Raw genomic sequence first — 25,886 nt, 5'->3', positions numbered from 1 at the left:
AGAACTCGCCCTCGATCATTCTACAGTTATAACGTGATTGGGCAGGCATGCTGTTTATATTGTGGGACAGAAGACGTGAAAACAGGCTGTCGACACGTCACTCAGGTCCGCCTGAATTTCGGGAGATTTTCGGGAGAAAATTTGTCCCGGGAGGTTTTCGGGAGAGGCGCTGAATTTCGGGAGTCTCCCGGAAAATCCGGGAGGGTTGGCAAGTATGCTTTTGATCATATTACGCCTGTACTGGCTCACCTGCACTGGCTTCCTGTGCACCTAAGATGCGACTTTAAGGTTTTATTACTTACGTATAAAATACTTAACGGTCTAGCTCCATCCTATCTTGCTGATTGTATTGTACCATATGTCCCAGCAAGATATCTGCGTTCAAAGAACTCCGGCTTATTAGTGATTCCCAGAGCCCCAAAAAAGTCTGCGGGCTTTAGAGCATTTTCTATTCGGGCTCCAGTACTATGGAATGCCCTACCGGTAACAGTTAGAGATGCTACCTCAGTAGAAGCATTTAAGTCCCATCTTAAAACTCATTTGTCTACTATAGCCCAGGGGTCGGGAACCTATGGCTCTAGAGCCAGATGTGGCTCTTTTGATGACGGCATCTGGCTCTCAGATAAATCCTAGCTGACATTGCTTAACACGATAAGTAATGAATAATACCGCTGGTAATCACAGTGTTAAAAATAACCACGTATCAACCAGACTACAAAGCCATCAGCAAAACCATACAGCACCAGAAGTCGCATTAATGGTAAGAAGTATTTTATTTATTATTGGTTTCCTTCAGAATAACTGTTATTAAAAAAAAAAAGAGACTTATTATACCGTATATTTCGGAGTATAAGTCGCTCCGGAGTATAAGTTGCACCGGCCTAAAATGCATAATAAAGAAGGAAAAAAACATATATAAGTCGCATTTTTGGGGGAAATTTATTTGATAAAATCCAACACCAAGAATAGACATTTGAAAGGCAATTTAAAATAAATAAAGAATAGTGAACTGAATAAGTGTACGTTATATGAGGCATAAATAACCAACTGAGAATGTGCCTGGTATGTTAACGTAACATATTATGGTAAGAGTCATTCAAATAACTATAACATATAGAACATGCTATACGTTTACCAAACAATCTGTCACTTCTAATCGCTAAATCCCATGAAATCTTATACGTCTAGTCTCTTACGTGAATGAGCTAAATAATATTATTTTATATTTTACGGTAATGTGTTAATAATTTCACACATAAGTCGCTCCGGAGTATAAGTCGCACCCCCGGCCAAACTTTGAAAAAAACTGCGACTTATAGTCCGAAAAATACGGTACTCTAAAAATGTTGGTCTTACTTAAAAATGCACGCATTTAGTTGTATTCAGAGTTAATGAATGGCTCTCACGGAAATACTTTTTAAATATTTGGCTTTCATGGCTCTCTCAGCCAAAAAGGTTCCCGACCCCTGCACTAGCCTTTAAATAGACCCCCCTTTTAGATCAGTTGAACTGCCGTCTCTTTTCTGCTCTGCCCCCCTCTCCTGTGTGGAGAGGTTATTAGGTGACCATAGAGGAAGCGCTAGCTGTTGAAAGTCGGAACCCGGGGTGGACCACTCATTTTTGCATCAGTTGATGACGTCTCTGCGCTGCTGACGTGTCTTAACTCAAGATGTTCCCCTGCTGGCCCCACTATGGACTGGACTCTCACACTATTAACTAGATCCACTCAACGTCCATTGCACCGGTCGCCCAGGGGGGTTCCCACATCTGCGGTCCCCTCCAAGGCATGCCAGTCCCTCTTTCCCCATTCGTTAAAAAGATGGACGTCGATGCAAACGCCTACTTGCCGCCAGAAAACTACAAACCCTGTTTCCATATGAGTTGGGAAATTGTGTTAGATGTAAATATAAACGGAATACAATGATGTGCAAATCCTTTTCAACCCATATTCAATTGAATGCACTACAAAGACAAGATATTTGATGTTCAAACTCATAAACTTTATTTATTTTTTTTTGCAAATAATAATTAACTTAGAGTTTCATGGCTGCAACACGTGCCAAAGTAGTTGGGAAAGGGCACGTTCACCACTGTGTTACATGGCCTTTCCTTTTAACAACACTCAGTAAACGTTTGAGAACTGAGGAGACACATTTTTTAAGCTTCTCAGGTGGAATTCCTTCCCATTCTTGCTTGATGTACAGCTTAAGTTGTTCAACAGTCCGGGGGTCTCCGTTGTGGTATTTTAGGCTTCATAATGCGCCACACATTTTCAATGGGAGACAGGTCTGGACTACAGGCAGGCCAGTCTAGTACCCGCACTCTTTTACTATGAAGCCACGTTGATGTAACACGTGGCTTGACATTGTCTTGCTGAAATAAGCAGGGGTGTCCATGGTAACGTTGCTTGGATGGCAACATATGTTGCTCCAAAACCTGTATGTGCCTTTCAGCATTAATGGCGCCTTCACAGATGTGTAAGTTACCCATGTCTTGGGCACTAATACACCCCCATACCATCACAAATGCTTGCTTTTTAACTTTGCACCTATAACAATCCGGATGGTTCTTTTCCTCTTTGGTCCGGAGGACACAACGTCCACAGTTTCCAAAAAAAATTTGAAATGTGGACTTGTCAGACCACAGATTACTTTTCCACTTTGTATCAGTCCATCTTAGATGAGCTCAGGCCCAGCGAACCCGACGGCGTTTCTGGGTGTTGTTGATAAACGGTTTTCGCCTTGCATAGGAGAGTTTTAACTTGCACTTACAGATGTAGCGACCAACTGTAGTTACTGACAGTGGGTTTCTGAAGTGTTCCTGAGCCCATGTGGTGATATCCTTTACACACCGATGTCGTTGTTGATGCAGTACAGCCTGAGGGATTGAAGGTCACGGGCTTAGCTGCTTACGTGCAGTGATTTCTCCAGATTCTCTGAACCCTTTGATGATATTATGGACCGTAGATGGTGAAATCCCTAAATTCCTTGCAATAGCTGGTTGAGAAAGGTTTTTCTTAAACTGTTCAACAATTTGCTCACGCATTTGTTGACAAAGTGGTGAGCCTCGCCCCATCCTTGTTTGTGAATGACTGAGCATTTCATGGAATCTACTTCTATACCCAATCATGGCACCTACCTGTTCCCAATTTGCCTGCACACCTGTGGGATGTTCCAAATAAGTGTTTGATGAGCATTCCTCAACTTTATCAGTATTTATTGCCACCTTTCCCAACTTCTTTGTCACGTGTTGCTGGCATCAAATTCTAAAGTTAATCATTATTTGCAAAAAAAAAAAAAAGTTTATCAGTTTGAACATCAAATATGTTGTCTTTGTAGCATATTCAACTGAATATGGGTTGAAAATGATTTGCAAATCATTGTATTCCATTTATATTTACATCTAACACAATTTCCCAACTCATATGGAAACGGGGTTTGTAAAAGAAGAAAAAGAACGCTTAGGTGCACTTACTGCTTTCATGGCCGATGCTCCACAACAACCAAAGACATAAAAAGTTTTGCCTAAGGAGACAAAAAAAGAAAATCGAAGCCTACACAGATCAAAGGACAGTCAGGATCAACATTGCCCCGGCTTTCACTCGCTGCCGTGAGCCCAAAGACAAGGAAGGAATTTCAACTGATGTTGCTTTGGCTCTGTTCCTGCTGGACTAATAAGCGACTTTTGATGCTGAAATCAAAATTATAATGCTAATGTTAGCTATTGGAAATGTGCGTGCTAGCAATAAATAGCCACTACCTTGATAGTTTGCAGTTCCACACTACTTCTTTGGAAAAGACTCTCCCGTCGGTCTTTCTTTGCTTCAGCCCTGCATCCACCACGATACATTCTTGGTGGTAGGGTCATGTTTGTAGCACAATCCAAGGTCATTTCTTCATATTATCAGCTATCTATCATCAGCATTAGAGACGTAATATTTGTAATACGTGCCAATATTACAGCTATTATTATAATTATAATAATAATAATAATAATGGATGGATGGATATAGCGTCAATATTACAGTTTGACGCTGTATTCGCAAGTCCTCATGGGAAATGTGGTCTTCTTCTGGCAAAACACTACCGATCTGGTTCACTGGCACCGCCAACATCTACCAATACTGAAAGTTCTTTAGTGGGGCTTTAATATTTTGGCCACTGTAACATTACACTCAGTTTGATGAGGTGGCGACTTGTCCAGGGTGTACCCCGCCTTCCGCCCAAATGCAGCTGAGATAGGCTGGAAGGATGAACAGTTAGAGTGTGTATGAATATTTAATTAAGTGATTCTTTGGCGTACCTGTAGATGGAGTCCCATACGACAGTTAAGTTGTGAGCAACATATCTTTAATAATACTTTACAAAATAAATGAATAATAACTAAACAACTTATATAATAACTTATATATAAGCAAAGCCACCAATAACAGACATAAGCAAACATTTACACAGTATACAACTCTGAAAGTTGTTATATTGTGATAAAAAATGGTATTCTATTGTCTATTAATTCCTTTTTTAATTACTGAAACATCCATCCATCCATCCATCTTCTTCCGCTTAGCCGAAGTCAGGTCGCGGGGCCAGCAGCCTAAGCAGAGAAGCCCAGACTTCCCCAATCTCCCCAGCTACTTTGTCCAGCTCTTCCCGGGGGATCCTGATGTGTTCCCAAGCCAGCTGTTAGACATAGTCTCCCTACTGTGTTCTGGGTCTTCCTCGTGGTCTCCGATAGGTTGCACGTGCCATTAACACGTCCGACCTATAGTATGTGTTAATGTAAAGCTGCAGGAGGCATTCAGGGAGCATTCTGACCAGATGCCTGAAGCACCTCATCTGGCTCCTCCTAATGTGGAGGAGTTGCAGCTTTACTTTGAACTCCTCCCGAATGACAGAGTATCTCACCCTATCTCTAAGAGAGAGCCCCGCCAATCGACGGAGGAAACTAATTTCAGCCGTTTGTACCCAAGATCTTGTCAAAAGTACACTTAAAGGCCTACTGAAATGCGATTTTCTTATTTAAACAGGGATAGCAAGTCCATTCTATGTGTCATACTTAATAATAATAATAATAATAATAACTGGGATTTATATAGCGCTTTTCTAAGTACCCAAAGTCGCTTTACATGTAGAACCCATCAATCATTCACACCTGGTGGTGGTAAGCTACTTTCATAGCCACAGCTGCCCTGGGGTAGACTGACGGAAGCGTGGCTGCAATTTGCGCCAACGGCCCCTCCGACCACCACCTATCATTCATCATTCATTCACCGGTGTGAGTGGCACCGGGGGCAAAGGGTGAAGTGTCCCGCCCAAGGACACAACGGCAGCGATTTTTGGATGGTAAGAGGCGGGGAGCGAACCTGCAACCCTCAGGTTTCTGGCACGGTTGCTCTACCCACTACGCCATGCCGCCCCTACTTGATCATTTCGCGATATTGCCATATTTTTGCTGAAAGGATTTAGTAGAGAACATCGACGATGAAGTTCGCAACTTTTGGTCGCTGATAAAAAAGCCTTGCCTGTACCGGAAGTAGCAGACGAGTAGCGTGACGTCACAGGTTGTGGAGCTCCTCACATCTGCACATTGTTTACAATCATGGCCACCAGCAGCGAGAGCGATTCGGACCGAGAAAGCGACGATTTCCCCATTAATTTGAGCGAGGATGAAAGATTTGTGGATGAGGAAAGTGAGAGTGAAGGACTAAGGGCAGTGGGAGCGATTCAGATAGGGAAGATGCTGTGAGAGGCGGGTGGGACCTGATATTCAGCTGGGAATGACTAAAACAGTAAATAAACATATACAGGTATATACTCTATTAGCCACAACACAACCAGGCTTATATTTAATATGCCACAAATTAATCCCGCATAACAAACACCTCCCCCCTCCCATCCATATAACCCGCCAATACAACTCAAATACCTGCACAACACACTCAATCCCACAGCCCAAAGTACCGTTCACCTCCCCAAAGTTCATACAGCACATATATTTCCCCAAAGTCCCCAAAGTTACGTACGTGACATGCACATAGCGGCACGCATGTACGGGCAAGCGATCAAATGTTTGGAAGCCGCAGCTGCATGCGTACTCACGGTACCGCGTCTGCGCATCCAACTCAAAGTCCTCCTGGAAAAAGTCTCTGTTGTCCCAGTTCTCCACAGGCCAATGGTAAAGCTTGACTGTCATCTTCCGGGAATGTAAACAATGAGTTATCCGGCACAACAGTCAGGGTGTGCATTCTACGGCGGGGGTGCGTTATCCGGCACAACACCTGCCGCAATACACCGCTTCCCACCTACAGCTTTCTTCTTTGCTGTCTCCATTGTTCATTGAACAAATTGCAAAAGATTCACCAACACAGATGTCCAGAATACTGTGGAATTTTGCGATGAAAACAGACGACTTAATAGCTGGCCACCATGCTGTCCCAAAATGTCCTCTACAATCCGCGACGTCACGCGCAAGCGTCATCATACCGAAACGTTTTCAGCAAGATATTTCGCGCAAAATTTAAAATTGCACTTTAGTAAGCTAACCCGGCCGTATTGGCATGTGTTGCAATGTTAAGATTCCATCATTGATGTATAAACTGTCAGACTGTGTGGTCGGTAGTAGTGGGTTTCAGTAGGCCTTTAAATCTACAAAGCGCTGTTGATTCTTTTTGAAGCTTCACATTGTCTGGGTACAAAAATATGACAAGAAAACCACCATTATGTTACTATTAGTGGTTTCAGGGGAAAAAATATTCACAATTCTAGTGTACGATAAGAATACATATGTCTTTTTTTATGCATTTTAATTTGTAATATATGGCAAGGATGAGGTAGCTAACAATGAAGCTAATGGTAGTCAACTGTTGTGCCCATAAAACCCTTTAAAATAACATCCAAAAACGGCCAACAATTCTCCATTTACATGTCGTGACCTGCATATTAACCAAGTATGAGCAATATTGCTAACACTGAAGAACTACTTTTAGCGGCGCCGTGATCAGAAAGAGGTAACTATAGCTCATGATGCTATATTGACATACTGAGCTTCTGCATTGCCTGAGTTGATAAAAGTTAATTCTAGTTAATTCTAGTTTCGAGGTAGGTGAAAGCTGTCAAAATCTCAATGACATTTCTACAAAGTCGTACTTTCACTGAAAAAAATAACTCATAAGATTTACTTAAAAAAAATATTGTAAGTATTTGCACGCAAATGATTTAAGTAAAATTTAATGCTGCAATATCAAGTAACACTCACTCGCCAGTATCAAGTAAATTCTACTTACCATATAACATAACAGTTGTGAAGATATTAAGTAACAGTTAATTACATCCAAGTTTTAAGTTATAATTATTTAAACAAATTAAGTAAAGTCTACTTGTTTTTCATCGGCAGGAACATGTCACGATTTGATCTTGGTAGTTTGCTTTTCCGGGATGCAAGGGAAAGTTGGCACGGGCGAGACGGGAATTAAGGTACATGGCGGGTTTTAATATATCAATTTAATATATTAAAAAAAAGGGATAAATGAAAGCGCGCACAGTGGCGGATAACTATGAAACCAAAAGACTATAGCAAAAAGTACAAATGAAAAGCATGCACAGTGGCGGAGAATAAACTATGAAAAACAAAAAGATTATAAACATGGAACAAAAACTTACTTGGCTTGGACAAAAAAGGAGCAGCGTGAACATGGACATGAAACAATGGACAGAGAATAAATGTGGTGTGAGGTCGTCAGAGAGACAAACCGAAAAACACTGAACTTAAATACTACAGACATGATTAACGAAAACAGGTGCGTGACTCAAGACGTGAAACAGGTGCGTGACGTGACAGGTGAAAACTAATGAGTAACTATGGTGACAAGACAAGGGAGTGAAAAGCCAGAAACTAAACAAAACATGACTTAAAACAAAACATGATGATTACACAGACATGACAGAGCCCCTCCCTTAAGGACAGATACCAGATGTCCATAAAAAAAATAACAAGAGTCATGGGAGGGCGGGAGGAGGACATGGCGGTGGGTCGCCAGACCACGTGTCCCCGTATCCACCGGGGCAGAGTTAGGTGGCGACGGCGAGTGGAACGCCGCTGCAGCAGGCGAGGCGGGCGCCCAGGGAATGGCCGCATTCGTGGCCGACTGGGAGGTGGGCGCACTTGGCGTGGCGGGCGACCAGGTAGCGGCCATATCCGTGGTCGACGAGGAGGGAGGCGCGTCGTCATCGTGGCAGACGTGGCTCGGCGTGGCGCGTCAGGCGGCGAAGCTCGACGTGGCGCGTCAGGCGGCGAAGCTCGACGTGGGTCTTGGTCTTGGTCTTGGCATGGCGGGTCTTGGTCTTGGCATGGCGGGTCTTGGTCTTGGCATGGCGGGTCTTGGTCTTGGCATGGCGGGTCTTGGTCTTGGCATGGCGGGTCTTGGTCTTGGTGTGGGTCTTGGTGTCGTGGAGCTGCGACTGGCGGCACTTGGCGTCGTTGAGCTGCGACTGGCGGCACTTGGCGTCGTTGAGCTGCGACTGGCGGCACTTGGCGTCGTTGAGCTGCGACTGGCGGCACTTGGCGTCGTTGAGCTGCGACTGGCGGCACTTGGCGTCGTGGAGCTGCGACTGGCGGCACTTGGCGTCGTGGAGCTGCGACTGGCGGCACTTGGCGTCGTGGAGCTGCGACTGGCGGCACTTGGCGTCGTGGAGCTGCGACTGGCGGCACTTGGCGTCGTGGAGCTGCGACTGGCGGCACTTGGCGTCGTGGAACTGGTACCGGAGCTTGGCGTGGAGGGTCTTGGTCTTGGGCTTGGCGTGGAGGGTCTTGGTCTTGGACTTGGCGTGGAGGGTCTTGTTCTTGGACTTGGCGTGGAGGGTCTTGGTCTTGGACTTGGCGTGGAGGGTCTTGGTCTTGGCTAGGCAGTGCTTGGCGGCGTGGAGCTGGTACCGGAGCTTGGCATGATGCGGCTAGGCGTGGTGCGGGTACTGGAGTCTGCCGTGGAACTTGGCGTGGTGGAGCTGGTGCTAGCCTTGGCGCAGCTACTGGTGCTAGCCGTGAAGCAGCGACAGGTGCTAGCCGTGGCTCTGGTGCTAGCCTTGGCGCTAGCCGTGGTGCAGCTACTGGTGCTAGCCGTGGAGCAACGACAGGTGCTAGCCGTGGCTCTGGTGCTAGCCTTGGCGCTAGCCGTGGTGCAGCTACTGGTGCTAGCCGTGGTGCAGGTGGAGGTGGTCTAGCTGGGGGTTGCGGCTTGGCATGGTAAAAGACTGGTGAGGGCGGTCGTGCTGGAGGCTGTGGCTTGACGGGTCGGAAGACTGGTGAGGGCGGTCGTGCTGGAGGATGTGGCTTGACAGGTCGGTAGACTGGTGGTGAGGGCGGTCGTGCTGGAGGCTGTGGCTTGACGGGTCGGAAGACTGGTGAGGGCGGTCGTGCTGGAGGATGTGGCTTGACAGGTCGGTAGACTGGTGGTGGCGGCCGTGAGGGAGGCTGTGGCTTAACATGGTGATGCAGAGCCACCCCACCTACACAGCTCCCGACACCAGCCCCCCCCTCAAGGGGCGGATACCAGACGCGCTCCCTGCGGTCTGGAACTCTCTGTAGGGGTAGGCGGGGAAGGGCAGAAATTTCCCCTTTATTTTGGCCACAATATTTTTCTTTATCCCCCACCTGGGGTTGTGTGGGCGGAAAAAAAAGAAAAAAAATGTGACGGGGGCGGGACTTGAGTCTTGGGGGGCGGGGCATGAGTCTTGGGGGGCGGGGCATGAAATTGGGATGGCTGTGACTGACTAGACCTGATTTTTAAAAACATGTTTTGATAATGTTTTATCAAAGACATGCCATTAGTGTCTTTTGTTGGAGGCGGGTGTTCAAAAGAAAAAGCGTTGAAAAAAAAATCCTGGGCTGTGATGTCATCCTGGGGAAGCCGGGCAGACTGTTGCTTGCTTCCGCCCGGAGGGGGCGGGGCTTGTGGGAGCGGCGTGTCCCGCTGGCTGGCGGATGTCCTTCCTGGCGTCCCTCGCCTTCGGCGGCGCTTCCGTGGCTGAGGTGACGCTGTGTCGTCCTGGGACCAAATGAAGTCTCTATACTCCATGGAGGAGTAGCGCCGCGTTTCCTCCTCCATCGCGCACAGGACCGCCCAAGAAGCCTCGTCGAAAATGTCCAACTCGGCCAACTTAGGTGCGGAAAAGCGAGTCTGCTGACGACCTACAGTCACGACTTGATCTTGGTAGTTTGCTTTTCCGGGATGCAACGGAAAGTTGGCACGGGCGAGACGGGAATTAAGGTACATGGCGTGTTTTAATATATCAATTTAATATATAAAAAAAAGGGATAAATGAAAGCGTGCACAGTGGCGGATAATAAACTATGAAACCAAAAGACTATAGCAAAAAGTACAAATGAAAAGCACGCACAGTGGCGGAGAATAAACTATGAAAAACAAAAAGATTATAAACATGGAACAAAAACTTACTTGGCTTGGACAAAAAAGGAGCAGCGTGAACATGGACATGAAACAATGGACAGAGCATAAATGTGGTGTGAGGTCGTCAGAGAGACAAACTGAAAAACACTGAACTTAAATACTACAGACATGATTAACGAAAACAGGTGCGTGACTCAAGACGTGAAACAGGTGCGTGACGTGACAGGTGAAAACTAATGGGTAACTATGGTGACAAGACAAGGGAGTGAAAAGCCAGAAACTAAACAAAACATGACTTAAAACAAAACATGATGATTACACAGACATGACAGAACATAATTTTACTCAAAATTTTAAGTAAATTTTATACATCTGTAGTATTTGCTGTTATGAAGTAATTCAGTAGATTTTAATTATTTTCTTGTGCTTGACATTTTAATTTACTTGGTTGCATTACGTTACATTACTCACTAAAATTAGGTAATCATTGCCAGTTTTCTTTTGATAAATGTTACCAAATAAATTTAACCAATACTCTATGCATTTAATATATGTGTATCACATATCACACAACTAAATTACAATGCAATTAAACAGTTTCTTTTTAATTCAATCTTACAACCCTCTGAAACAGAGTTTCTACATTCATTGCAGAAATATAATACTCAACAACTTCTGGGAGAGGGTCAGGACAGAAACCGCCTCTTAAACTTTGAGCAGTGGTGTATGGATTATGTATACCCCTATTTAAATGGGGGGGGGGAACAGAATGTACTGTACAAGTACTGCGTTAATAGTAAAAGTGCATTATATTGTACTGCATTAGAATTTGTACTAACAGTAAATTAAAGATGTATCTCCAGCAAAAGGTATTCAAAGTAAATAGTAGTAATAGTATATTTTTTAAAGAAAATATCCAAAGGTTGGTATGACTGGTAAACAACAAATACACAGTATTATACACCAAATCTGGTAACATAGTCACTTCTCAAATATGCAATTAAAATCTTACACACCTACACACTGAAAAAGTGCAATTTCAACATTTAAACCAGTCCTCTGACTAGTGCACTTTTAAGTATGCAATTAAAACATTAATGAAATAAAATCAACAAAAAATAAACAGCTTAAGGTGTCTAACCATTCTTGTTGAAGAATACAATCTTTACTGTCATTAACAGATACCTTATTTGACAAAAAATGAAAAACATTTATGACAGGCAACCCACTAGTAAACCAAGATGAACTGGAACTCAGTGCTAATTCTTGGCATTTCTTCATAAGAGTCCATGCATGATGCTACGTCCTCAACAAGGGTCCATAAATAATGTCATTTTCCTCCTCTAGGATGACAAAGTCATGACAGGAAAGCAACTTCAACTTCAAGGTGTTTACTTTTGGGGACAGTTTGAATCCATCCAGCTCCAGCACGAGTTTTTGAAAGACTTTAAAAGTGTAGCGCAAAGTGGGAGGGTATGCCAAGTTCAGGGCATAAATTAGTCCCATGAGCAGTGAGCAAGCTTTCGCAGTACTGTTGCACCCTGGCAAAATCTCATGGCCTTCCACAAGGATGGAGACATCGACTGGATCCTCATCAGCACCGTGGACGACGAGTATTTTGAGGATGTGGTTACTGACATCACTCCGGCTGTCCTCCTGCATACAATATACAACAAAAAAGAAGAATGTTATTGAGAAACAAATAATAGAACTGCATGAATCATTCAAAGTGACTTAATTATCAGGGAAGAATTAACACAAGAATATATGTTCCTTTGTCTGCTTTCCTCTTAACTTTAACATTAAATTAACCTGTGTCATTAAAAAATATTTTTAAATGATTAAAATAATGCTATACCAAGCAGTCTTCAAAAAGTTCCTCTTCCTTCTCGCCAAGGTACAGTATAAGGCTGCGGATAATGGTTTCACGCCTCATCTCAATGCTCTGTTTCTGTGAACAGATTAAGAACATGAACATAACCATTATACATACACAATGAACTGTCAAGTGAAAATACAAGTGCATATATTTGCTCGTGTTTTAAGTGCATGGACCCAGAGCGTGCAAGGGCATGGAATCTACCAAGTGTGAGGCTTGTCCTGTATGTGTATACTGTATGTGTCTGTGAGTGAGGAAAAAAAGTAGGTCCATCTCCCTGTAAAACATACTGTATGAACAAGCAAAACAAGCACACCTGACTCAGTCTGTCCAGGAGCGGCCTCATCTTGATTTCTATGGCACCTCCCTTGGCTTTCATCAGGGTAATAAGTTTTGGTGTGTGTTCGTCCAGTTTATGCATGAAGGTTCGCTCCAGGGGAATGGTAGTTATTCTCCTGAATTCCTCCTTGATCTGAATGGACAAAAGATTCACAAGTACATCAATTTTATTTTTATATAGATGTACATGTTTGAAAATAAAATTAATTAATTAATTATTGTTACAGCTCAATAAAGCAAATTACATGTTTAAGGCTTTATAGAATCACCTACCTCAGCTTCACAAAACAAAGCAGGCCATCTCTCTTTGAAGTCAGCAGCAGCAGGACTATCACTCACAACCTCGAGTCTTCGATAGGAAAATGTGTTGGCCATTTTTTCGTTAATTATTTTAGCGTTGTCCTTCTTCTTAACCTCGTTAAGGAGCTCCTGTCTGTCCCTCTCCAGACTGTCGTTGCTTTCTCCACTTGGATGTGGGGGAAGGAAGTTCACCTCGGCTCTCTTTGGTTTCTTGCATTTTGTTGCAGGATATCTCTCGCCAGGGGCCTTCCTTTTCAAGGAGTTGATGTGAAGCTCGGGACAAGGGACATTGCGCCTATTTAGTTTGCTTCGGAAATTGGCCATCTTCATTTTGAGACGATTCTGCCACCCATATGTGCCTGAATATGAGGTTCCAGGCTCCCTCAAGCATGGGTGTTTGTTTAGTAGAGCTTCTACAACTTCGAGTTGTTGAAGAGCACTGGGATAGGCCTGGTAGTGGTAGATTGCTTCTGCAAGTTTCTCTAGAATGTCAGAGTAGATACTTGGATCCTGAAAGAGTGAGCCATCGCGTTCATAAGCTTGATTTCCAGCTTCAAGAATCATTTCGACACCATATGAAAAGATGGGTATCACAAAATTGGTTGGCCATGGCTCTGATCGATACTCTGCTGAAGATTGTAAAATAATGGTGTCAGATGAGCTGGCTGAGGAACTCTCATCTTGAGAAGACTGATCCAGCGGCACTGGAGTGGAGGAACCTGAAGGCTCACTGATAGAAGTCAATGTCAAAATTACAGATGGTTCTGTTTGAACTAGTTTGATTGTGTCCTTGTCATTAACCACATCGGTTGATGTTAGTGTGAAGAATTGATTATCGAAATCTTTGTCCATGTGCATTACAGTGTAACTCCCTTCAAGTTTAAAATGATTCTGCGCAGCTGCTAAAAGTTCGTCTACAGTGCTAGGGATTCCATCTGGTAGGGTTAACTTGTAAACTTTTGTCTCTTCAATAACACATGTAGTTGAGTTGGGGCAGACATGATCACAGTCTTGGGCAAGCAGAACTGCAAGAGAGAAAAAAAGAAGACATAGTGTGATAACAAATAATAAAAAAAAGTACTAAAAACTAATAATATATTTTCACACCCTGAATAATACATGACCTTCACAAATCAGACAAAGTATAAAAAAATTATATTTTTACAAAACAGGAAATCATAAAAAAAAATAAATCTAATTCTATTTTATGTTGATTATTGAGGCTGTAAAGAAAGAGTGGTGCTTGTGTGCACTATAACATCAATAATAAACTTAAAGTAGAATTATCACTTTTGGGCATACTTGCCAACCCTCCCGGATTTTCCGGGAGACTCCCGAAATTCAGCGCCTCTCCCGAAAACCTCCCGGGACAAATTTTCTCCCGAAAATCTCCCAAAATTCAGGCGGGGCTGGAGGCCACGCCCCCTCCAGCTCCATGCGGACCTGAGTCCGCTTTCCCACAATATAAAGAACGTCTACAGTAAAGCAGTCCGTCTGCCTAAACAGCAATGTTGTGACACTCTTAAACAGGACAATACTGCCATCTAGTGCATTTGATGAAAGCACTTTTGTGCGTGCCACACAGCAATGCATAATCAGAGAGGGTGTTCAGCATGGTTAGAAAGCTAGTGACAGAGAATAGAACAAGGATGGACAATTCAACCCTTAATTCAACAATGAGTAGATGAGTGTTATGTGTGTGTGTATATGTGTAAATAAATGAACACTGAAATTCAAGTATTTCTTTTATATATATATCAATCAATCAATCTTTATTTATATAGCCCTAAATCACAAGTGTCTCAAAGGGCTGCACAAGCCACAACGACATCCTCGGTACAAAGCCCACATAAGGGCAAGGAAAAACTCACCCCAGTGGGACGTCGATGTGAATGACTATGAGAAACCTTGGAGAGGACCGCATATGTGGGTAACCCCCCCCCCCTCTAGGGGAGACCGAAAGCAATGGATGTCGAGTGGGTCTGACATAATATTGTGAGAGTCCAGTCCATAGTGGATCCAACATAATAGTAAGAGTCCAGTCCATAGTGGGGCCAGCAGGACACCATCCCGAGCGGAGACGGGTCAGCAGCGCAGAGATGTTCTCAGCCGATGCACAGGCGAGCGGTCCACCCCGGGTCCCGACTCTGGACAGCCTGCACTTCATCCATGGCCACCGGACCTGTGCCCCCCCCCTCAAGGAAAAGGGGAGCAGAGGAGAAAAGAAAAGAAACGGCAGATCAACTGGTCTAACAGGGGGGCTATTTAAAGGCTAGAGTATACAAATGAGTTTTAAGATGGGACTTAAATGCTTCTACTGAGGTAGCATCTCTAATTGTTACCGGGAGGGCATTCCATAGTACTGGAGCCCGAATAGAAAACGCTCTATAGCCCGCAGACTTTTTTTGGGCTCTGGGAATCACTAATAAGCCGGAGTTCTTTGAACGCAAATTTCTTGCCGGGACATATGGTACAATGCAATCGACAAGATAGGACGGAGCTAGACCGTGTAGTATTTTATACGTAAGTAGTAAAACCTTAAAGTCACATCTTAAGTGCACAGGAAGCCAGTGCAGGTGAGCCAGTATAGGCGTAATATGATCAAACTTTCTTGTTCTTGTCAAAAGTCTAGCAGCCGCATTTTGTACCAATTGTAATCTTTTAATGCTAGACATAGGGAGACCCGAAAATAATACGTTACAGTAGTCGAGACGAGACGTAACGAACGCATGAATAATGATCTCAGCGTCGCTAGTGGATAAAATAGAACGAATTTTAGCGATATTGCGGAGATGAAAGAAGGCCGTTTTAGTAACACTCTTAATGTGTGACTCAAAGGAGAGAGTTGGGTCGAAAATAATACCCAGATTCTTTACTGATTCGCCTTGTGTAATTGTTTGGTTGTCAAATGTTAAGGTGGTATTATTAAATAAATGTCGGTGTTTAGCAGGACCGATAATCAGTATTTCCGTTTTCTTGGCGTTGAGTTGCAAGAAGTTAGCGGACATCCATTGTTTAATTTCATTAAGACACGCCTCCAGCTGACTACAATCCGGCGTGTTGGTCAGCTTTAGGGGCATGTAGAGTTGGGTGTCATCAGCATAACAATGAAAGCTAACACCGTATTTGCGTATGATGTCGCCTAGCGGCAGCATGTAAATACTAAAGAGTGCAGGGCCAAGAACCGAACCCTGAGGAACTCCGCACGTTACCTTAACATAGTCCGAGGTCACATTATTATGGGAGACGCATTGCATCCTGTCAGTAAGATAAGAGTTAAACCACGACAAAGCTAAGTCTGACATACCAATACGTGTTTTGATACGCTCTAATAAAATATTATGATCGACGGTATCGAAAGCAGCGCTAAGATCAAGAAGCAGCAACATAGATGACGCATCAGAATCCATCGTTAGCAGTAGATCATTAGTCATTTTTGCGAGGGCTGTCTCCGTAGAGTGCTTTGCCCTGAAACCGGATTGAAAAGGTTCACAGAGATTGTTAGACACTAAGTGTTCATTTAGCTGCTGTGCGACAATTTTTTCGAGGATTTTCGAAATAAAGGGAAGGTGGGACACCGGTCGGTAGTTTACCATGAGGTCAGGATCAAGGTTAGGTCTTTTGAGCAGAGGATGAATAACCGCTTTCTTGAATGCTAGGGGAACAGTGCCAGAGGAAAGTGATAAGTTTATAATAGTTAGCACTGATGGACCTAATAATACAAAAAGCTCCTTGATAAGTTTCCCAGGAAGTGGGTCAAGTAAACATGTTGTTTGTTTTATCCCACTTACACGCTGTAATAGTTCCTCTAATGTTATTTCATCAAAAAGAGAGAGACTATTTTGTATTGCAGTATCCGATGATTTGTAGTATTTCAGCAAAGTCAGGCAACCCAGATGTGGAGCCATATACCAACATCATGCCAACACTGTAACTGATGCCCTGAAATTCTGCCTGGTTGGTCAAATTAACACCTGTCTCCTCAGGAAATTTATGTGATAGAAATTCCTGTACGTTCTCATTTACAACTTCTAATGGAACTCTTGACATCTTTGACATCTATATATATATATATATATATATATATATATATATATATATATATAGCTAGAATTCACTGAAAGTCAATTATTTCATATATATATATATATATATATATATATATATATATATATATATATATATATATATATATATATATATATATATATCTCCATCCATCCATCCATCCATTTTCTACCGCTTATTCCCATCGGGGTCGCAGGGATATATATATATATATATATATATATATATATATATATATATATATATATATATATATATGTATGTATATATATATATATATATATATATATATATATATATATATATATATATATATATATATATATATATATATATATATGTATATATATATATATATATATATGTATATATATATATATATATATATATATATATATATATATATATGTATATATGAAATACTTGACTTGGTGAATTCTAGCTGTAAATATACTCCTCCCCTCTTAACCACGGCCCGCCCCAACCACGCCCCCCGCACCCACCCCCACCCCCCACCTCCCGAAATTGGAGATCTCAAGGTTGGCAAGTATGCTTTTGGGCAACATCAACAAAAACAGAAAATAATATTATTTGTGTCTGATGTTTTTTTCCCCCACAAAAATTCCAGTTTCTGTTAAAAATCTTAAAATATCATCTGCTTCTGCACAGTGAAGCTCTACCCGTCAACTGAAGGAATAAATAGAAAAACATGTAGGAAGGACTTGGGTTACTTTACCTAGTTTGACAAGCAGATGTGGTGTTTCAAAGAAACCATGCGATCGCCTTCCACTGCATAAGTAGCCAATGGGTATGTGTCAGTGAGTTGTGACTGCTCAATTACTTTGACAACTCTTGTGGACTCCAACTTGAAACATCTAAAATGCTCAGAGTACCATGCACTTTGCAGTTTCACTACAAACAATAAGGTGTCATGAACAATGATGATTTGTAGTATTTCAGCAAAGTCAGGCAACCCAGATGTGGAGCCATATACCAACATCATGCCAACACTGTAACTGATGCCCTGAAATTCTGCCTGGTTGGTCAAATTAACACCTGTCTCCTCAGGAAATTTATGTGATAGAAATTCCTGTACGTTCCCATTTACAACTTCTAATGGAACTCTTGACATCTTTGATACATACACGGCAAGCTTTTTTACAACTGAAGCATGGAGATGGCATGCGATCATGGACTGGTGTTTGCTTGCCATAGACTTTAAAATCTTACAATCTTCTTAAAGAATCGGTGCTTTCCTTCAAACCTCATTGTCCATAAAGACACTAGTGGGCCAAATGATTTGATGAGCTGGGGATAGTGCTCTACAAAGTGGTGTTTTGGGATCAGGTTCGCTTGTGGAAGAACACTGTTAAATCTCTGTCTGTGCTCAGAAATCAGGCTATCAAGAAAACCAATGCTTTCATCTGTGTGAGTAGGTGACATAACCAGCTCAACAAGATCTTTGAGTGTCATCAACAACTGCCATGCTTGTTCTTCTTCCTCTACTTTGGAGCCAATCATAAGTGGAAGTAGCCTCAATAAGCACCAATTTTCAGTTGCATTACCACCAATGGTTTTACGGGAGGCAAATGTTGGTGGTATAACTTGGGGACAATTTGTCCTGTCTTTCCACTTGTATGGAAACTGTTTGATTATTTTATTGAGCTCTTCAAGAGAGAAATATTTTTTCTTTATCAAAATATCTAAACACAATGCCAGTTCTAAAGGTACAATACCCTCAAGTAAATCATGTAATACATCAGGTGGGTAACCTGTTGTCACATGAAAATGATTTAATCTTTCAGTAATAGTACACTGTCCTTTAACTCCACGACTATGAGTGTTACTAGTGAATGCTGCTTCAATGTCCAACTTGTGATGCTCTTTTGTTCTACCTGGGAATGCTCCTGTCCTGACCTCAAATTCCCGAAACTGGGCTCTCTCTCCTACACAAAATCTACAAACGTGTGACCCACTGACACTTTCAATAAACCCCCCAACTGAGTGGGCACCAAGGTTATCGGCAATCACAGAAAAAACAGTGCCCTTTATTTTTTTCCCTAAACAGGGCACAAAAAGACCATCTTCTTCAAGTCTTTTCAAATCACTTAACAATGGATCTAGCACTTGGGGATAGCCAAATTTCTTAATGTCGTCTGCCTTGCACAAAACAGATAAGTAAATAGATGATAATGTAGACCTCAATACAGACGGAATATCAGCAAACACCCAGTAAACACCTGTTACCTTGTGCTTCTTACGAGATGTTCCTAATGGATTGCATATTTCAAAGTCATCACAGTAAAGTAGGAGTGAAAGCCTTAACTCTTCTCCACAAAGAAATGTGTTTTCCTTGAAGTGGGTACCATCATGAAAACTAGTGTACTGACATGAAGAACTACAATGTCTTACACTTTTCAAAACCTTCTCCTGGATGTCACTATTTTTCAGAACTTGTGACAAGGATTGCAAAATAGGTATATACTGAAAGGTCTTTCCTTCTTTCGCATCTAGTATATACTCAACAGGTTCAACAATAGAGAAATGTTCTTTTAAATAACTATTTCTCTTATATGCTGTGCGAAGAGGGCTTTCTCCACTAAAGGCTACACTAAGAGGATTTAACTGGCAAAGGCTTTTTACTAAATCTGTGATCACCACTTCTTCAACAGTGCAGTTATGGTTTTGTAATGTACTATGGACAATATTTTTAATAACAGGTGCAGATGCTGAACAAGTAATACATTGAAGCTCCTCTACTATCTCATCAATATATCTTCTAGGCACATTGAATATACAGTCTAGTTTAAGCAATAAGGAACCAAGCTCATCAACAATAGCCTGGACTAAATCTTCACCCTCTTGGACAAATGTTTCATCAGAAGTAACTTCACTTTCAATCAAACTACTACCCTCTGTTACCTCACTTGCCTGACTTAAATGTGTCTGGAATACAGTATTTTTAAAATCTTCAATGCAGTGAAGATTGTGCTTCCTATTTTATGTGAAGCAAAAGTTGAATATATATTCGTACTGTAGTCACAATCTTTAAAAACACAATTAACAGTTTCGTGCTTTTTCAGATGAGTACCGAGGTGTTCAAAATATTGTTTCTCTGTGTTAAAACTACATGAATTACATACAAGACACGGAAATGAAACTATCTGCCCTAACTGTTGAGTCTGTGTATGATTTCTAGACAAATGTGCATGAAGTGCCCCCCAACTTTTAAATAAACAAGGACAATCTGAGTACAAGCAGGGTAGTGATCGGCCTTGACTAGTGTGGATGCTTCAATCTATAATGTTTTATAAGCTCTAAACGTCTTGATGACCTAAAATTGCATCGTTTGCACGACCATCTCATACCACAAGAGGCCTACTCTTTCTCCCTGATGAATTTCTCCTCGACCTCCTCTCCCTAGCCCTCAACTCCAACTGTCCACAAAGTCCACTGGCTCCTCCAAAGGGCACCCTGAAAATGACACAATTTGTGGTATTAAAACAATGGTCTAAAATATTGAGCCACAATTTTAATATTACATTATGATGGATGAATAAGGGAAAATAACAAAGCAATATAATGCATACATTAATTTCTACTTGCCTGAATTATGAGAATAATGTTCTGTTCTGATTTGCTTCCTGTTGATGGAAAAAATATTTTAATAAGAAATAAACTACATCATAAACATTAATGAACATTTTGTTTTGTCTAGCTAAATAAAACAATTAACACATGACAGATTTATTTGCAAGTAGAAGTTGTAATGAACAATCCATTCTTTCATTGAATTACAAAAACATGTTGCTGTGGGCTTCACACCGATAACTAGCTTCTTGTCAAAAAAAAAAGAAAAGAAAGAAAACTGCCAGTGAAGTCTCTTTGTAATCGCAAGCTGATGCTCTCAAAGACCTCTGGCGCTTCTGTCAGTAAATGTGTGTTTTAAAAACCTATTCTGGGGCATTTCTCCCAAACATTCAGCAGTATCGCCCCCTCATTCCCAATGCACATTAATTAACATTAATTCACTAACGTTAACGTTACTTCAGTGTCGCCGCCAAAAGTTTTACAGAGAACAATACCATGTTCTACTATGTTGACGTCAGTTGATAAAAGTTATACCGTTTGGTTGGTGGTTTTTTAATATCCTAACTTTATATTAGTTAACTTTAGTTTTTATCAGGAAAAACTGCAGCCCTCCCACTACAGGCCAGCACGGACCAATGTAGCGTTATGCTAACTTTTTTACTTAACTTACTTACTTACTTACTTAACTTAACTTAATTAACTTATGAGCAGTTACATATATTGCGTCAAACTACATGCAGACGTATACTATCACAAATTTAAAACAGAACGTAATAACCTACCTGTGGAATGACATGCGCGCGCTACACCTTGCAGTGCTCTGTGAAGTGATCCTAACTGCCGGAGCAGAGCCAGTCGGCCAGAGCCTGTTGTGCTGCTGTGCGCATGCGTCGTCGTGCATGCGTTTCAAAACACTAGATTTTCAGAGTAAAGTTTATGTAATATTTTTAGGTTTATGTACGTACAACTATTAAACATTTAAATAGTATGAAGAAACATAAGTAAAACTTACTCTTCCCCCATAATTCATGTATTACATTAATAAAATGTTTAATTTTACTTAAGAAACTCTAGTTCTTACTGAATGTTAAAAATACTATGTATAAATTGTGACAGTTACTCTAATAGAGTTTACAGCAGCAAAAAGTCACTTTTTTCAGTGTGGTGTCTGGAGGAGGATGGCTTGGGACTCCCTGCGCAAAAATATTAGTCTTTGCAATGTTGGCGTTGAGACTGAAGCGGCAGCAGGCGCTATCCAAGAGATCAATAGTAGTCTGGAGGTTGGAAACAGTGTCCACAGGGGTTGCGTTGTCGTCCGCATACTGCAGCTCCCGCACTGTGACCAAGGATGTGAGTCTGCAATGCGCTGTGACGCACAGTGTTGAAAAGTCCTCCATCCAGTCAGCAGCAAAGTTGGGCCAGGTCAGAAAGCCTCATGGGTCATAGCCCTAAGGTAGAGGAAAAACAGGGCGGGGGTCAGAACACAGTCCAGCCTGTACAAGATCTGTGAAATGATCAGAGCAGCCAAAACGTCTCAAAGTGGCCCACATGGCTGGTCTGAGTATGCTATCGAAAGGCTTTTCAGGGTCCCAAAAGATGAAAAGAAGTGGTCGTTGTTGCTCACAAGACTTCTCCTGAAGCAGGCGGGCGCAGAAGATTATGTAAGGGGTGCCACGCACTGTTATTCCAAAAAGGCTTTTTTGGCAATAGTCAGGGACCTGTCGAGCAGTACTTGTGCATAAATCTTACCACCAATGCTGAGGAGGGAGATCCCGCGGTAGTTTCCTCAAATGTAACAGTCACCCTTCTGAAAGATGGTGATGATTGTGGCATCCTTCAAGTCCGCAGGTACAGCCTTCATCTACAGTGTTGGGACTAACGTGTTACAAACTCTGTTAGTTTCGGCGGTAACTAGTAGTCTAACGCGTTATTTTTTATATTCAGTAACTCAGTTACTGTTACTACATGATGCGTTACTGCGTTATTTCACGTTATTTTTTATGTGGTATCGGCTAAAAACAGAAGATCTGAGTGTGTTTTATTGGAGAGTTGCAGTGTCGTCCTTCTGATTCTTGCTGTGTCACAACGGGGACAAGAGAAGAGGGGCTGTGTGTGTGTGTGTGTCTGGGTGTGGGTGTGGGTGTGGGGGTTGGGGGGCATGTCTGTGTTTACTAACAAGACATCATGGTGGAGCTGAAGCCGAGTTTCTTAACATGGAGATATTCTAGACTGACCATGCATCCTCCTTTCCCCGGACATGTCCTCTTTTGCGGGGATGTCCAGCGGAGTTTCTTAAATGCCTCAAATGTCCGGCATTTTGAGTTAGAGTTGCGTGTATTTTCAATGTACGTTCAGGGTTAAGAAGGGGTTAAAAACAAAACAAATTGTGAGCACGCAGCAGCATTCGTGAGGGAGGGGCAGAGACAGAGAGAGCGAGAGAGCGAGGGAGTGGATTGATTGATTGAGACTTTTATTAGTAGATTGCACAGTACAGTACATATTCCGTACAATTGATCACTAAATGGTAACACCCGAATAAGTTTTTCAACTTGTTTAAGTCGGGGTCCACATTAATCAATTTTTTTCAAACTGTCATTGCTCAAAACATAATATTGAATCAAAATCAATGTTGTTATGAATTAGTGACCTATCCAAGGTTCCGATTACTACACATCAAATATTCCACTTTGAAAAATATTTTTGGTGGAAGATTTTTCATATTTTGTGTGTTTGCCATTAAAAACATAGTTTTGTTTGACAAAAAAGGGCAAAAAAACAAACAAACAAAAAAACAACATAAAGAAAAAAAAACATTTTGAAATGAGGGATAGATCTGAAGTTGATGTAGACTCCAGAGATTTAAGCGTTAAATATAAAATGTATGTATGCCCTGGCACACCATTATCATCATTTCATGACCGAAGCAAAACACTTTTTACACTTTTATACTAAAATAAATACACCTACAACTTATTAAATAAAAACATAGAAAAAACTACCAGCAGTGGTAAAGTTTAGATCCATGAAGGAAAGAAGAAAGTGAATGAATGTTTATAACTGAATATATTTACATATGCATACACATTTGTTTGCTTTTTTTATTTTTATTTTTTTTATGAATTAAGTAACGTTTATGACAACCTTTTTCCAAAACACAATATAGAATGTCAGATATAACAGGATAATGCATACGTTTATTTTTATTTTTTTTCAAAACGCTTACAAAAAAGTGGGACCCCAAAAATTTACTGTAGGACCCCATCTTTATGACTTGATGGGTCCCCATCTTGAAAATTCCTAGCGCTGATCAACAGATTGTATTATTCTCCAGTGCAATAACAGTACTGAAATGAAGGCTAAAAGGGCATTAATGGGAGCTTTAAAAAAGAAATAAGAAAAAAATAAGTAACTAAATAGTTACTTTTCACAGTAACGCATTACTTTTTGGTGTCAGTAACTGAGTTAGTAACTGAGTTACTTTTGACAAAAAGTAACTAGTAACTGTAACTAGTTACTGGTTTTCAGTAACTAACCCAACAATGTTCATCTACCACATGCGCACAATTGTCATCAATAGCCTGGTCTTCTTAAGGCCGTGCCCCCATGACAGTTGAGTTCCAAGGGGATGTTGTCGGGTCTGGGGATCTTTTTTGCCTTCTGAAACTTGATGTAGGAGGGAGGGAGTGACATCCAATGCCTGACAGGGCGTTGGAAGACCTTACACAGCAGGTCATCAGCCACTGTAGATGGGCGATTCAGGAGTGTATGAAAGTGTTCTTTCCACAGTTGGAGGATGGCTTGATCTTCTGTGAGGGTGGTTTCCCCGTCGGCAGACTGGAGGGTGACAAGGGTCAATGATTTCCGTTGTTGCAGCATCCATCCATCCATCCATTTTCTACCGCTTATTCCCTTCGGGGTCGCGGGGGGCGCTGGAGCCTATCTCAGCTACAATCGGGCGGAAGGCGGGGTACACCCTGGACAAGTCGCCACCTCATCGCAGGGCTTGTTGCAGCATAGAAACATTTAATGTCTCTGCTGTGTAAGAGCATAATACTACCACCACCATTCTTGATGGTAGGCTTGGTGTTCCTGGGATTAAAGGCCTCACCTTTTCTCCTCCAAACATATGACACCAGAACTTTCCTCCAGAAGGTCTTATCTTTGTCCATGTGATGTCAGATGAAACAAAAATTGAGCTGTTTGGCCACAATACCCAGCAATATGTTTGGAGGAGAAAAGGTGAGGCCTTTAATCCCAGGAACACCAAGCATACCGTCAAGCATAGTGGTGGTTGTATTATGCTCTGGGCCTGTTTTGCTGCCAATGGAACTGGTGCTTTACAAAGAGTAAATGGGACAATGAAAAAGGAGGATTACCTCCAAATTCTTCAGGACAACCTAAAATGATCAGCCCGGAGGTTGGGTCTTGGGCGCAGTTGGATGTCCCAACAGGACAATGACCCCAAACACACATCAAAAGTGGTAAAGGAATGGCTAAATCAGGCTAGATTGAATGTTTTAGAATGGCCTTCCCAAAGTGCTGACTTAAACATGTGGACAATGCTGAAGAAACAAGTCAATGTCAGAAAACCAACAAATTTAGCTGAACTGCACCAATTTTGTCAAGAGGGGTGGCCAAAAATTCAACCAGAAGCTTGCCAGAAGCTTGTGGATGGTTACCAAAAGCGCCTTATTGCAGTGAAACTTGCCAAGGGACATGTAACCAAATATTAACATTGCTGTATGTATACTTTTGACCCAGCAGATTTGGTCACATTTTCAGTAGACCCATAATAAAGTCATAAAATAACCAAACTTCATGAATTTTTTTGTGACCAAAAAGTATGTGCTCCAATCACTCTATCACAAATAAATAAGAGTTGTAGAAATGATTGGAAACTCAAGACAGCCATGACATTATGTCCTTTACAAGTGTATGTAAACTTTTGATCACGACTGTGTATTGTGTTGTCCTGAAGTCAATTGTTAATATTCTTTGCATAAATTATTTGATAATACTTTTGTATTGTTTATACAATGTGCAAAGACATATATAGTGACTGCAATGCTTTATTTTGGAGCTAAAGTTGTTTTAATTTCTTGTATGCTATAATCGTTATAATAGCAGTTGGAAGATGTCACTTCCGCTAAATTACTTTCTGTTGGTTGACTTCCGGTATTGGTCTCAAAGCAAGTCGTGCATGTTGCTGTCCTCTGTAGTAATCTTTGTTGCCCTCCTACACAAAGCAGCGTAGAAGCAATGCCTTAAGTTGTCTTTAACAAGTTAAGAAGATGTCAGATACGTTAA

At 41.7% G+C, this 25,886-nt stretch overlaps 1 protein-coding gene across 1 annotated transcript; it reads right to left on the bottom strand.

Annotated features, from left to right (window-relative positions):
• Positions 1-11,419: 11,419 nt before the first annotated feature.
• Positions 11,420-13,484, bottom strand: LOC133572527 (sterile alpha motif domain-containing protein 3-like). The gene is made up of 4 exons (XM_061925332.1): positions 12,894-13,484; positions 12,598-12,753; positions 12,261-12,353; positions 11,420-12,058 (listed from the first exon to the last, which is right to left on the bottom strand). The coding sequence occupies exons 1-4, from the start codon at positions 13,482-13,484 to the stop codon at positions 11,702-11,704; spliced, it is 1,197 nt and encodes a 398-aa protein (XP_061781316.1). The 3' UTR covers positions 11,420-11,701.
• Between the last annotated feature and the right edge of the window lie 12,402 nt (positions 13,485-25,886).

Source organism: Nerophis lumbriciformis, linkage group LG30 (genome assembly GCF_033978685.3).
Source record: "Nerophis lumbriciformis linkage group LG30, RoL_Nlum_v2.1, whole genome shotgun sequence".
In the NCBI taxonomy this organism is placed as follows: Eukaryota; Metazoa; Chordata; class Actinopteri; order Syngnathiformes; family Syngnathidae; genus Nerophis; species Nerophis lumbriciformis.
The sequence above is the reverse complement of the archived record's forward strand: the minus strand, read 5'-3'. Positions and strand labels throughout refer to the sequence as shown.